Below are 15,325 nucleotides of genomic sequence, written 5' to 3' on the forward strand. Positions count from 1 at the left end.
TCTCTACTCTCTCTGTAACTTCTCTGCTCTCTCTTTCACTGCTTCTCTGCTCTCTCTGTCTCTCACTTCTCTGCTCTCTCTGTCACTTCTTCTCTACTCTCTCTGTAACTTCTCTGCTCTCTCTTTCTGTCACTTCTCTGCTCTCTCTTTCTGTCACTTCTCTGCTCTCTCTTTCTGTCACTTCTCTGCTCTCTCTGTCACTTCTTCTCTACTCTCTCTGTAACTTCTCTGCTCTCTCTCTCTCACTTCTCTGCTCTCTCTCTCTCACTTCTCTTCTCTCTCTCTCTTCTCTGCTCTCTCTCTCTCTCTCTTCTCTCTCTCTCTTCTCTGCTCTCTCTCTCACTTCTCCTTCTCTGCTCTCTCACTTCTCCTTCTCTGCTCTCTTCAATATGATTGCCTCGTCAGGTTCGCAAAGGGATTCGTCTTTTCGAAGTGTGTGATTCATTTCCTCTCTTCCTGGGCTTGCTCAGCTGCGGTATGTGTGTGTGTGATGCACAGTGTCCCACTTCTTACCTGCGCTCGTTAGCGCGAAACCACAGAGCCTTTTTCTTTCACACTTCCTCTCTTTCTTTCACACTTCCTCTCACGCTCCCTCAGCCCCAGAGTTCCCTCTCGACACACACACAGAGAGATACACGATCAGATATCCCAAACACAAGCCACCATCAACTGCAGTGTAGGGTTGTGGTTGAGAGAAACAAACACAGGATGTACAAGTACATTACCTTCTCACTACATTGATACATACAGAATTACACTGCTGTGGCTTCCTTCCTGTGATAACCTGAACAAGGGTGAGCTCAGGACAGCAGTATGTGGCCCTGTTCTAATACTTTCAAAACGCACCCTTCTTCCGATCTTCCTTGTCCAATACCTTAAACATGTATCCTTTCCTCCTTGATGTAATAGGTAATGGAATGGACCCTTCGTAATGGATTAGTGAAAATTTCAGGGTTCCATTCCATTCCCATATGACTACAAGGAAGGAAGGAGGGAAGGATGCATGTGTAAAGTATTGGGTCTGTAGAGGCAGATGGGCAGGGCCCTCCCTGATTTGCAATGCCTACAGGGACAGCTGCTCTTCAACTATGGCTGTGTTCAGCCCTAAAGGCATGTGACTCACTCGAGTGGCTTACTCTAAGGACGAGACAGACAGATACAGAGCAGTATTTTTTCACTGTGGGAGCTGAGACCCAGACATGGCCTGCGTCCTATATTAGCATCCTATTCCCTACATAGTGCACTTATTTTGACTGGGGGGGGGGGGGGGGGGTCTACATGACTAGCGCTGTGGCGGTCACGAAATTTCGTCAGCCGGTGATTGTCAAGCAAATAACTGTCAGTCTCACGGTAATTGACCGTTAATCAACATAAACACATTCAGTATCTCCTGGCTTCCACACACTGATGCAGACCTCTGGAACATCTACATTTTAAAAAGTCTAAGAAATGCATGTAATAAAGCTTACAACTTCACAATAAATCCATTCTTTATTTTAGACAGGTATAAAGAAACGTGATATGATTTTTTTGTGTGTCTATTTCAGAAGAACAGAATAGCATACTCTGAGTTGTCCTTATGTTAGGTCCTGATCTGGCTATGCCATGTCTGTGGGCTACACGAGTACATTTAGCAGACAGGATTTGCTTAGAATTCCGTGGCATTATCTTACACTATTTTATAGTATGAAGAGTACAATTGAACATAGCTGAATAAAATAGAAAGGATATTTTCTCCAAACTATTTGAGGGAGTGTGCACATGCGGCTATTCTGTGTTGAGCGATTAACAAAGAAATAGGTTCTCCTATATGCTTAATTTAGAGTTATTAATGTAACTTAGTTGTTCTACAAATGTTGGGCTATATGTTTTGATTTTTAACACATTGTAAGGCTGTATTATGAGACTCTAATGATGATTTGAAAAAAGTTCTGCTTTGTTTTTTTGCGCAGGCTGTACACACTCCGACAGTCTCTCATTCACAATTTGAGAAGCACTTGATAATGCCTCGAATTTCCCGACGGCATCCCCTTTGCGTGGACATAATGCACCCTAAAAAAATCCATGCCTTTTGGAACCCTCCTCCCTAAATACTGCCCGCTCCGAAGCACCTCATCTCACTCACATGGCTCTCCATCACGTGATCGGGTCTTTCTCACAGGCTACAAGTGAAGACAGACACATCGGGGACGCAACTGCGCGCGTCCATATCCAACTCTGAGGTGCATATTGAAGATATTGGAACAACTGTCCACGTTAACTTTTTGTCTGCCAACATGATGAGTAGGCCTAACGAACAGCAAAAAAAAAATGGCCTACGTCAATCTACTATCCCCAGTAGTACAAAAGTCAACCTATTCTATTCTGTGCAATAAATAAATATTCCAAACATAGTCTGGGACAGTTGTGGGATGCAGTAGATCCTAAATTAATACAACCACTAGCATTCCCCCAAAATATTACGCAATGAGGCTGACGCAACAGATCAGAACGTTTAGCTTAAAATGTTTTTTATTTTATTTTTATTTAACCAGGTAGGCTAGTTGAGAACAAGTTCGTATTTGAAACTGAGACCTGGCCAAGATAAAGCAAAGCAGTTCGACACATACAACATCACAGAGTTACACATGGAATAAACAAACATACAGTCAATAACACAGGAGAAAAAAGTCTATATACAGTGTGTGCAAATGAGGTAGGATAAGGGAGGTAAGGCAATAAATAGGCCATGGTGGCGAAGTAATTACAAAATAGCAATTAAACACTGGAATGGTAGATGTGCAGAAGATGAATGTGCAAGTAGAGATACTGGGGTGCAAAGGAGCAAGATAAATAAATAAATAAATACAGTATGGGGATGCGGTAGTTGGATGAGCTATGTACAGGTGCAGTGATCTGTGAGCTGCTCTGACAGCTGGTGCTTAACGCTAGTGACGGAGATATGAGTCTCCAGCTTCAGTGATTTTTACAGTTCTTTTCAGTCATTGGCAGCAGGGAACTGGAAGGAAAGGCGGCCAAAGGAAGAATTGGCTTTGGGGGTGACCAGTGAGATATACCTGCTGGAGCGCGTGCTACGGGTGGGTGCTGCTATGGTGACCAGTGAGCTGAAATAAGGCGGGGCTTTACCTAGCAGAGACTTGTATTATCGGCCATCACTCTGTTTTCTCCCTCAATTGCATAGCCTATAGAAATGTAGAGCAACATGATCTCATGGACTCTCATGAAGTGTTTGATGTGATTTTCGATTGCATTTGCATTGATGTCAGAGTAATTAGAGAGACAATAGAGCCCTGAGTACAGGCCATTAGCGACTGACTGTTAGCAAGTTTGTTATGCTACTAATGACCATCAGCGGCATCAGAGCTTGGAGAAGCCTACAGTAATTATCGTGACTAAATGGTAATTCATTTGACTGCCTTCATGACTCATGTCCGCTGGTGTGCCATGAATATGGTCACCGCAACAGCTCTGTCCTAGCCGTGTCAGAATCCTGGTTTAGAAGGCCAACAAAAATTCTGAGATTTCCATCCCCAACTATAACATTTTCCGTCAAGATAGAACTGCCAAAGGGGGCGGAGTTGCAATCTACTGCAGAGACAGCCTGCAGAGTTCTGTCATGCTATCCAGGTCTGTGCCCAAACAGTTAAAAGTATAGCTTCTACTTTTAAAAATCCACCTTTCCAGAAATAAGTCTATCACTGTTGCCACTTGTTATAGACCCCTCAGCCTCCAGCTGTGCCCTGGATACCATATGTGAATTGATTGCCCCCCATCTATCTTCACAGTCTTCGTACTGTTAGGTGACCTAAACTGGGATATGCTTAACACCCCGGCTGTCCTACAATCTAAGCTGGATGCCCTCAATCTCACACAAATTATCAAGGAACCTACCAGGTACAACCCCAAATCCGTAAACATGGGCACCCTCATAGATATCATCCTGACCAACTTGCCCTCTAAATACACTTCTGCTATCTTCAACCAGGATCTCAGAGATCCCTGCCTCATTGCCTGCGTCCGTAATGGGTCCGCGGTCATACGACCACCCCTCATCACTGTCAAACGCTCTCTGAAACACTTCAGCGAGCAGGCCTTTCTAATCGACCTGGCCCGGGTATCCTGGAAGGATATTGACCTCCTCCCGTCAGTAGAGGATACGTGGTTGCTCTTTAAAAGTGCTTTCCTCACCATCTTAAATAAGCATGCCCCTTTCAAAAAATGTAGAACTAAGAACAGATATAACCCTTGATTCTCTCCAGACTTGACTGCCCTTGACCAGCACAAAAAACATCCTGTGGCGTACTGCATTAGCATCGAATAGCCCCCGCGATATGCAACTTTTCAGGGAAGTCAGGAACCAATATACACAGTCAGTTAGGAAAGCAAAGGCTAGCTTTTTCAAACATCCTGTAGCACTAATTCCAATAAGTTTTGGGACACTGTAAAGTCCATGGAGAACAAGAGCACCTCCTCCCAGCTGCCCACTGCACTGAGGCTAGGAAACACTGTCACCACCGATAAATCTTCTACGGCTGGCCATGCTTTCCACCTGGCTACCCCTACCCCAGCCAACAGCTCTGCACCCTCCGCAGCAACTTGTCCAAGCCCCTCCCCGCTTCTCCTTCACCCAAAGCCAGATAGTTGATGTTCTGAAAGAGCTGAAGAATCTGGACCTCTACAAATCAGCTGGGCTAGACAATCTGGACCCTCTCTTTCTAAAATTATCCGCCGCAATTGTTGCAACCCCTATTACTAGCCTGTTCAACCTCTCTTTCGTATCGTCTGAGATCCCCAAAGATTGGAAAGCTGCCGCGGTCATCCCTCTCTTCAAAGGGGGAGACACTCTGGATCCAAACTGTAACAGACCTATATCCATCCTGCTCTGCCATTCTAAAGTCTTCGAAAGCCAAGTTAACAAACAGATCACTGACCATTTCGAATCCCACCGTACCTTCTCCACTATGCAATTTGGTTTCCGAGCTGGTCATGGGTGCACCTCAGCCACGCTCAAGGTCCTAAACGATATCGTAACCTCCATCGATAAAAGACAGTACTGTGCAGCCGTCTTCATCAACCTGGCCAAGGCTTTCGACTCTATGGGGGTGCCACAGGGTTCAATTCTCGGGCCAACTCTTTTCTCTATATACATCAATGATGTCGCTCTTGCTGCTGGTGATTCTCTGATCCACCTCTACGCAGACGTACACATCTGGCCCTTCTTTGGACACTGTGTTAACAAACCTCTAAAGAGCTTCAATGCCATACAACACTCCTGGCCCTCGCTACATATTTGACGCCAAACCCACTGGCTCCAGGTCATCTATAAGTCTTTGCTAGGTAAAGCCCCGCCTTATCTCAGCTCACTGGTCACCATAGCAACACCCTCCAGCAGGTATATTTCACTGGTCATCCCCAAAGCCAACACCTCTTTTAGCCGCCTCTCCTTCCAGTTCGCTGCTGCCAATGACTGGAACGAATTGCAAAAATCCCTGAAGCTGGAGACTTATATCTCCGTCACTAACTTTATGCATCAGCTGTCAGAGCAGCTTACCGATCACTGCATCTGTATACAGCCCATCTGTAAATAGCCCACCCAACTTCCTCATCCCCATATTGTTTTTTTGCACCCCGGTATCTCTACTTACACATCATCATCTGCACATCTAGCACTCCAGTGTTAATGCTAAATTGTAATTACCTAGCCACTATGGCCTATTTATTGCCTTACATCCCTAATCTGCACACACTGTACATTGATTTTTCTATTGTGTTATTGACTGTACGTTTGTTTATCCCATGTGTAACTCTGTGTTGTTGTTTTTGTCGCACTGCTTTGCTTTATCTTGGCGAGGTCACAGTTGTAAATGAGAACTTGTTCTCAACTGGCCTAACTGGTTAATAAAAAATACAAAAAATACATGACAAGCAAACTGATGCTTTTTGTGAGCAGCAGTAAAGCTCGCAGCAGTAAAGAAAGTGAGTTCTGAGAAGAAGATGGCTGTGTGTTTATGAGAGCCAGGCCCCAGCAGAGAAAGAGAAGGAGAGACCGAGAGAGGGGGATGGGGATAGATATATAGAGAGTGGGGGGATGGAGAGAGAGAGAGAAAGTGGGTGAGATAGAGAGAGAGCGAAAAAGCAATTGATAGAGAAGGAAAGAGAAAGACGGAGAGAGAGAAGTAGGGAGAAATAAAGGGATGAGAGAGAAGTCATCCAGTCATTATGATACTGACAGCCTCATCTATCTCCATCTGAGGGTGCAGACAGAGGACCTGTCTCCGTCCAAAACTGCACCTTAATCCCTTTATCGTGCACTGCTTTTGACCAGGGCCCATAGGGAATAGGGTGTCATTTGCGACGCATCCCCTGAAGCAGTGTTCTGTCACGGGGCTGTCTGTGTGTTTCGGCCCCTCATTTCCATGTGTGAATAGCTATGGCTGCATAGAGCCGGGCTGCCAACACAGGCCCCTGATAGCAGTGAAAAGTGCCGAGTCAGGAGGTCTTAATACACAGCGGCGGGCTTTCGGGGCTCTGGAATGATGAACACTGCAAATTAGTACCGGCCTGGGAGACTCACACAACTCCCCGGGCCAACACACCGACACACACACACACACAACCGCCCATACACACACCCTTCCTTTTCAACACAAACACAGGACCCACTCCAACACACACCTGAACCAACATAGCCTACTCCTCTTTCAAATGTTATGCACATAAATCCCCCCCCCCCCCCCCCCCCCACACACACACACTCTAGTTCCTCCCTCCAGAGAGCCCTAGCTAGATATTCTGAATCAGACTGGCTCATTTCCCATTCCTACTGAAAGACACATAGGGGAAGTCCTCGTACTCTCTAGCCTAAGCCCTTGACTTCAGCCAGTGTAATGGAGTGTAAGGACTGTCAGGCCTGTGAGTGTGTTTACTGTGGGTCCAGTACTGGGGACAGACTGAGGACATGGACTACTATGACGACAGTACCACTCACATGACCGGTTCGGCTGTACTGAGGTCAGGGAGCTTACTATCTGTATGTCTGAAATGCCACCCTTTCCCTGTGGTGCCCTGATCAAAAGTAGCGCACTAGAAAAGGAAGGATAGAGATAGTCTACATTCTAGTCTTAAAGGGTACCTTCCTGTAGACCCGGAGCAGGACAGAATAGGGTGCTGTGTGTGTGTGTGTGTGTGTGTGTGTGTGTGTGTGTGTGTGTGTGTGTGTGTGTGTGTGTGTGCGTGTGCGTGTATGCCACTCACCTCCAGCTAGGTCCTCCTCCAGCAGCTGGATCTGCAGGTGGAAGATCTTCTCCTGGAGGTCACACAGAGAAGTCTTCATCTTCTCCCGCCGCGTCACCATGTAGCACAGGTTCCTCACCTGACATACAGAGGAACACACACAGTCCTCTGAACCATTATAATAACCAGGCTGGATCTATAGCAGAGAGAAATGCCCCATTAAAACCACCCAGCTTCCCTCCCTCCCACTCTCTCTGTATTCAGCCTCAGCCTCCCAAAGGGTTAGGGCTAGAGGTGCAACTAGACTGCAGCCAGGCGTAGGAGCTCCAGTCTGCAAGCCCAGACTCCTAGCTAGCCTAATTATCTTAGCAGCAGCATTCCCAAGCCCCCCCCCCCCTCCCCACACACACACTGTCAAATCACTTTCATATATTTTCATGTGTGTTTTGGGGGCTCTGGTTTGGCAGTGGGACAAAATGTGGTTGGTAGAGGAGCAGTGTGTGTGTGTGTGTGTGTGTGGTGGAGAGTTGGAGCGACTAGCTTCCTCCCAGGGAGCTCTCTGCCTGTCTGGGCCATAGCCAATCCACTGTGAGTAGTTACCAGTAAACCAGGCAGGGGCTGGCTCACAGCCAGGGACAGGATACACACACGTCTGAGTGCCCCCAGTGTGTCCTGTGTGAAAGCACATCTGTGTGAGAGCGTGTTTTTCCTCCCCAGTATATCTCAGTGGACATCTTTATTAATGTTCCTGAGAGTGTGTGACTAATGATTAGTCATAGTGATGATGGGAAGAGGGGCTGGGGGGAGAGAGAGACACAGATAGACAGAGGAGAGGAGTCTGCGTGCATGTGTGTGGCGGGCAGACAGACAGAGGGAACAGATCTGTCTGTGTTGTGAGGTGTCCATCCTGTCACTTAGATGGTACAGCATGGCAGAGCTGAGCCACCCAGACTGTCAACAAAGACAGATTTGTTCCCTCTGTCTGGCTGCCCGCCACACAATACACGCACGTAAGCATGCATGAAGACAAACACACACACATAGACAACTCAAGCACACGCATACAAAACACACACCGAGATACAGATCTCTGTTCTCCTCTCCCTGCAATGTTTAGCCCCACCAGGAACAAAACCGTAATTGTGTCCCAATGTATTCAGCTGATGGGAAAAGTACATTAACAAATGGTTAACAGAGGAGATATGGCCGACACACTGCCTCTGTGTGGGAGGAGAAAACCACAGGCTTAATGTTTGATATCTCTCTCTGCTCGGTTGTTTATTGAGTGGCCAGTATTCCATTACTTCCAAGTAGGATAAAAATAGACACAATGTGGGACACAACGTTCAGTATCTGGGTTTGATTATGAGTGGTGGGGGGAAACTGTTCTCAACACAAATACCTCTCTGCACCTAAGCAACACAGAGAGGAATGGGGATAAGAGGAGGGCAGACATTCACCTCCCTCCCTCCCTAATATATAGGACTCTATTCCTTTTATAGTGCACTATGTAGGGAAGAGGATGCCTTTTAGGACACCTATAAACCTCTCTCCAATACAGACTATCCTCTTCCTCCTGACATTTCTGTCCCTGGATCAGAGCAGAGATAACTGCTAAACAAGGCACTCTCCTCTCCTGCCAGACACCTGTTGATTTAATTAAGGCCTGATGACACCAGATGCTCTGGTGAACAGGTCTGCGTGGCCACATTCAGAGCACCGATGCCACTCCCCTGACGGCCAGGTATGGAACGCGCTTTGGAAATGCGGTTGGCCCCGGGCTTAAAGAGCACGGCACGCGTCAGAGACGACGCTACCCCTGATCCTAGAGTAACAGCCACATGAACTAGAGGGGCTGCTAGAGGGGCTGGCCAGAGCCCCAGAGTTACAGGGTATTATGACCCAAATGTTGCCCAAATGGCTCCCTGTATAGTGCACTATATAGTAGTATAATATATAGGGCTCTGGTCATTATTAGTGCACTATGTAGGGAATAGGGTGCAGCCCTCAGCTCTGACTCACTGAGTAGCCAGGGATAGTAGTAGGGATGGGTAGGAGTAATAGAATCCTCGAATGGACGTCAAAGCTCCACCTTTAACCAGAGATTAAAAAAAATGTAAATAAAATACTGTAAAACTATTTGGTGGAATGTGCTTTGTGGCTGCCCAAACATGTGCATTTGTGGGGTACAACAAAAAACAAACCAAGTATCACACCATTCTCCCCGCCAAGTCTCATTCACTCAATTGCATTCCGAGTGCTCCCTTCACACACGCGTGCTGAGTGCGCACACAAGCTCACAGTAGGCCTACAGAAATAAATGCCTATAAAACCACTGAAAAAAATTGTCTTTCAAGCCCCATTTAAAATCATCAGTCTGAGAAGAAGTGTTCCAGGCACAACATGCGCATCTCTTCACACTGGCAACTTTTTTCATTAGAAAAATATTCTGTTCCATTTTATTCTGTCATAAGCTTTATTTTTTTTGTCAATTTTTTTGTTGCAATTAAATAGGTGTTAAGGGCTCGGAAAATAAAGGCGTCTTGTCTGATAAATTAACAAAACAAGGCTATTGTCACGGCCGTTTAAAGGAGTGGACCAAGGTGCAGCGCGATTGGAATACATCTTTTAATTCAACGAAGAACACTAAACAAACTAACAAAATAACAAACTAACAAACGAAACGTGAAGCCAACGTAGTGCTCACAGGCAACTAAACATGGACAACTACCCACCAATATAGGTGGGAAAAAGGCAACCTAAGTATGGTTCTCAATCAGAGACAACGATAGACAGCTGTCCCTGATTGAGAACCACACCCAGCCCAACACATAGAAATGCAAAATCATAGAACATACAACATAGAATGCCCACCAAAACCACACCCTGACCAAACCAAAATAGAGACATAAAAAGCTCTCTACAGTCAGGGCGTGACAGTTATGCCATTGCACAGCTATAGGCTTCTACAAGCAAGCTCCACTGCTGAGGTTATTGCCTTTTGGAAGATTGCGTTCCACGATATCATATAACCAGTTGATATTACTGTTTCAAGAAATTAATCTTAAATGGCACTCGCTTTTTTATTGACTGTGTACATATACAGTGGGGAGAACAAGTATTTGATACACTGCCGATTTTGCAGGTTTTCCTACTTACAAAGCATGTAGAGGTCTGTAATTTTTATCATAGGTACACTTCAACTGTGAGAGACGGAATCTAAAATCCAGAAAATCCCATTGTATGATTTTTAAGTAATTAATTTGCATTTTATTGCATGACATAAGTATTTGATACATCAGAAAAGCAGAACTTAATATTTGGTACAGAAATCTTTGTTTGCAATTACAGAGATCATACGTTTCCTGTAGTTCTTGACCAGGTTTGCAAACACTGCAGCAGGGATTTTGGCCCACACCTCCATACAGACCTTCTCCAGATCCTTCCGGTTTCGGGGCTGTCGCTGGGCAATACAGACTTTCAGCTCCCTCCAAAGATTTTCTATTGGGTTCAGGTCTGGAGACTGGCTAGGCCACTCCAGGACCTTGAGATGCTTCTTACTCCTTCGTTGCCCTGGCTGTGTGTTTCGGGTCGTTGTCATGCTGGAAGACCCAGCCACGACCCATCTTCAATGCTCTTACTGAGGGAAGGAGGTTGTTGGCCAAGATCTCGCGATACATGGCCCCATCCATCCTCCCCTCAATACGGTGCAGTCCCCTTTGCAGAAAAGCATCCCCAAAGAATGATGTTTCCACCGCCATGCTTCACGGTTGGGATGGTTGGGATGGTTGTACTCATCCTTCTTCTTCCGCCAAACACGGCGAGTGGAGTTTAGACCAAAAAGCTCTATTTTCTGTCTCATCAGACCACATGACCTTCTCCCATTCCTCCTCTGGATCATCCAGATGGTCATTGGCAAACTTCAGACGGGCCTGGACATGCGCTGGCTTGAGCAGGGGGACCTTGCGTGCGCTGCAGGATTTTAATCCATGACGGCGTAGGGTGTTACTAATGGTTTTCTTTGAGACTGTGGTCGCAGCTCTCTTCAGGTCACTGACCAGGTCCTGCCGTGTAGTTCTGGGCTGATCCCTCACCTTCCTCATGATCATTGATGCCCCACGAGGTGAGATCTTGCATGGAGCCCCAGACCGAGGGTGATTGACCGTCATCTTGAACTTCTTCCATTTTCTAATAATTGCGCCAACAGTTGTTGCCTTCTCACCAAGCTGCTTGCCTATTGTCCTGTAGCCCATCCCAGCCTTGTGCAGGTCTACAATTTTATCCCTGATGTCCTTACACAGCTCTCTGGTCTTGGCCATTGTGGAGAGGTTGGAGTCTGTTTGATTGAGTGTGTGGACAGGTGTCTTTTATACAGGTAACGAGTTCAAACAGGTGCAGTTAATACAGGTAATGAGTGGAGAACAGGAGGGCTTCTTAAAGAAAAACGAACAGGTCTGTGAGAGCCGGAATTCTTACTGGTTGGTAGGTGATCAAATACTTATGTCATGCAATAAAATGCAAATTAATTACTTAAAAATCATACAATGTGATTTTCAGGATTTTTGTTTTAGATTCCGTCTCTCACAGTTGGAGTGTACCTATGATAAAAATTACAGACCTCTACATGCTTTGTAAGTAGGAAAACCTGCAAAATCGGCAGTGTATCAAATACTTGTTCTCCCCACTGTATATATGTACACAGTCACACGGGGCAGCAGGTAGCCTAGTGATTAGAGTGTCGGACTAGTAACCGGAAGGTTGCTAGAGCGAATCCCCAAACTGACAAGGTAATCTGTTGTTCTGCCCCTGAACAAGGCAGTTACCCAACTGGTCCTAGGCCATCATTGTAAATAAGAATTTGTTCTGAACTGACTTGCCTAGTTAAATAAAGGTTAAATAAAAAAACTAAAAATTGAAATATATACATATATAGATACATATATAGATACATATGTATACACACACACACACACACACACACACACACACACACACACACACACACACACACACACACACACACACACACACACACACACACACACACACACACACACACACACACACACGGAACAATTTAGCAGTTAGGATATATTATCTGTAATGGTTATGATAAATTAGGCATTGTTGCGATTTGTTGGTATATAGATTAATGCGCACATTGTTTTTCCAGTTCGGGCCTTGTATTCTAAAAATAGATTTTTGAGTACTCAAAAGAAAATCTGTGAATACTCAAACAGTTAAAAAAATATCAGACAGACTACATGGATATAGCAGAGACAACTTTAATGAGTTAGTGTAAGATATCCCCTCAGAGAAATGTGTGAAAAGGTTAAGAGCAGAGTCAGTGTGTACTGTAGGTACTGTAGGTGAATGTGGGGATGTGGATAACTTCATTATCCATTGAGGTCCAATGATAAGACGCTATCTGACTTTCATCTGAAATCTAAGCTCATTCACTGAACAATAACATGTTCTGATTGAACCAAATCCATCGTGCTATTTATCCTGATTACTAAGCAGACACAGGAAAGAGTCCAGCATCACAACATGGCTCTCGGGATTAGACAGATAGACACTGAGACAGATAGACACTGAGACAGATAGACACTGAGACAGATAGACACTGAGACAGATAGACACTGAGACAGATAAACACTGAGACAGATAGACACTGAGACAGATAGACACTGAGACAGATAGACACTGAGACAGATAGACACTGAGACAGATAGACACTGAGACAGATAAACACTGAGACAGATAGACACTGAGACAGATAGACACTGAGACAGATAGACACTGAGACAGATAGACACTGAGACAGATAAACACTGAGACAGATAGACACTGAGACAGATAGACACTGAGACAGATAGACACTGTGACAGATAGACACTGAGACAGATAGACACTGAGACAGATAGACACTGAGACAGATAGACACTGAGACAGATAGACACTGAGACAGATAGACACTGAGACAGATAGACACTGAGACAGATAGACACTGAGACAGATAGACACTGAGACAGATAAACACTGAGACAGATAGACACTGTGACAGATAGACACTGAGACAGATAGACACTGAGACAGATAGACACTGAGACAGATAGACACTGAGACAGATACTAGACATACTGAGACAGATAGACACTGAGACAGATAGACACTGAGACAGATAGACACTGAGACAGATAGACACTGTGACAGATAGACACTGAGACAGATAAACACTGAGACAGATAGACACTGAGACAGATAGACACTGAGACAGATAGACACTGAGACAGATAGACACTGAGACAGATAGAGACAGATAGACACTGAGACAGATAGACACTGAGACAGATAGACACTGAGACAGATAAACACTGAGACAGATAGACACTGAGACAGATAGACACTGAGACAGATAGACACTGAGACAGATAGACACTGAGACAGATAAACACTGAGACAGATAGACACTGAGACAGATAGACACTGAGACAGATATACACTGAGACAGATAAACACTGAGACAGATAAACACTGAGACAGATAGACACTGAGACAGATAGACACTGAGACAGATAGACAGAGAGAAAGACAGATAGACAGAGAGAAAGAGAAAGAGAGACTATTTGTTATTAATATGAATTGTTTATTTCACTTTTGTTTACTATCTACTTCACTTGCTTTGGCGATGTTAACATATGTTTCCCATGCCAATAAAGCCCTTGAATTGAGAGAGAGAGAAACCAAAGCTCCACATATCTAAAGACACAGGGGAGGAGAGGAGGAAGGGAGGGAGAGGGATAGAGGGAACAAGGGAGGGAGGATAGATAAAAAGTGGGTCAGAGACAGCCCAGACTGTGGCAGCTGGATACGGTAGAGTGAGTGAGGAGGCTTTGTGAAGGCGGCTCTGTGGCATGCTGTGCTGCAGACATGAGGACAACCTCCCTACCAGAATCCTCCTCCTCCCAGAAGAGAGCCTAGCCAGGAGGAGAATTTATTAGCTCCTGTCAATCACTCACTGACACTATGCCCAAGCCTCGCCAACCGGGGGGGTCCAGGGAGACATCCTCGTCCAATCAGAGCTCAGAATGTTCTGACTGCTGTGTCAGAATAGACGCAAAGGGCCGTTATCTGTCTGGAGATCTTCCAGAGCTTTAGTAAACAGCAGGACACTTCTGCTGTGTTCAGTTAGCCTATTCACACAGACAGAGTCACAAATGGCACCCAAGCACCTTTATAGGGCACTACTTTTGACCAGGGACCGATATATAGGGAACAGTGCACTATATAGGGAATAGGGTGCTATGTGGGACACAAACACAGACTGTTTTTCTAAGGCTTCACCAAGGTTGTCTTTGGGTTTAATTAAAGTGAGCAAAGCAGTGTCACGGCAGATATGTCCAGATTAAAAACCCTGGTTATGAAACTAGCTGTTTTGTTAAGCCTCCGTCTCTGTGAGGATTGGAGTGTTAATGTTACTCAGTCAATATGCTTTGCGTGTGTAAACAAAAACAGGAGTGGGAGATTGAAGTTGTGGTTCTTCTCCCATTTTCAGGATGTACTGAGCGTCAGGTTGTGCGTGCTTCTGTGTGTCAGTATCAGACACTGGGGACTGTGAGTAGGGGACAAAATACCAGCCACATGGAGAGTTACAGCAAAAGAGGTACAGCTCCCTCCCAACACTCACTTCACCAGACAGACAGTAGGCAGGTTTCTGTAACTGACAGAGGCAAAGACTTAAGATTGGATCTAAGGCGCAGTAATGTCCTACGAAAACTCCATTCCATTAATTGATTGGCAAACCCAGCCCCATTAGCCTGTTAGCATCCTTTTCCTGTAGGAGCACAGCCCACTAACCTGTTAGCATCCTCCACTGAGGGAGCATAGCCTATTAGCCTATTAGCATCCTCCACTGTAGGAGCACAGCCCACTAGCATGCTATTTAAAAATAATAATAATAATAATTTCACCTTTATTTAACCAGGTAGGCTCATTTACAACTGCGACCTGGCCAAGATAAAGCAAAGCAGTTCGACACATACAACATCACAGAGTTACACATGGAATAAACAAACATACAGTTAATAAT

The 15,325-nt window shown here is 45.3% G+C and overlaps 1 protein-coding gene across 5 annotated transcripts in view; it reads right to left on the reverse strand.

Annotated features, from left to right (window-relative positions):
- The window catches only part of LOC139537732 (protein Jade-1-like), a 217,371-nt gene that overhangs the window by 45,521 nt on the left and 156,525 nt on the right, over positions 1-15,325 (reverse strand). For all 5 annotated transcript variants that reach the window (XM_071339420.1, XM_071339419.1, XM_071339422.1 and 2 more), the window contains one exon: positions 7,255-7,372. In XM_071339420.1, the coding sequence (XP_071195521.1) occupies positions 7,255-7,372 (118 nt within the window). The remainder of the gene's footprint in view (positions 1-7,254; positions 7,373-15,325) is intronic.

The sequence above is a fragment of the Salvelinus alpinus genome, chromosome 13 (genome assembly GCF_045679555.1).
Source record: "Salvelinus alpinus chromosome 13, SLU_Salpinus.1, whole genome shotgun sequence".
Classification (NCBI taxonomy): Eukaryota; Metazoa; Chordata; class Actinopteri; order Salmoniformes; family Salmonidae; genus Salvelinus; species Salvelinus alpinus.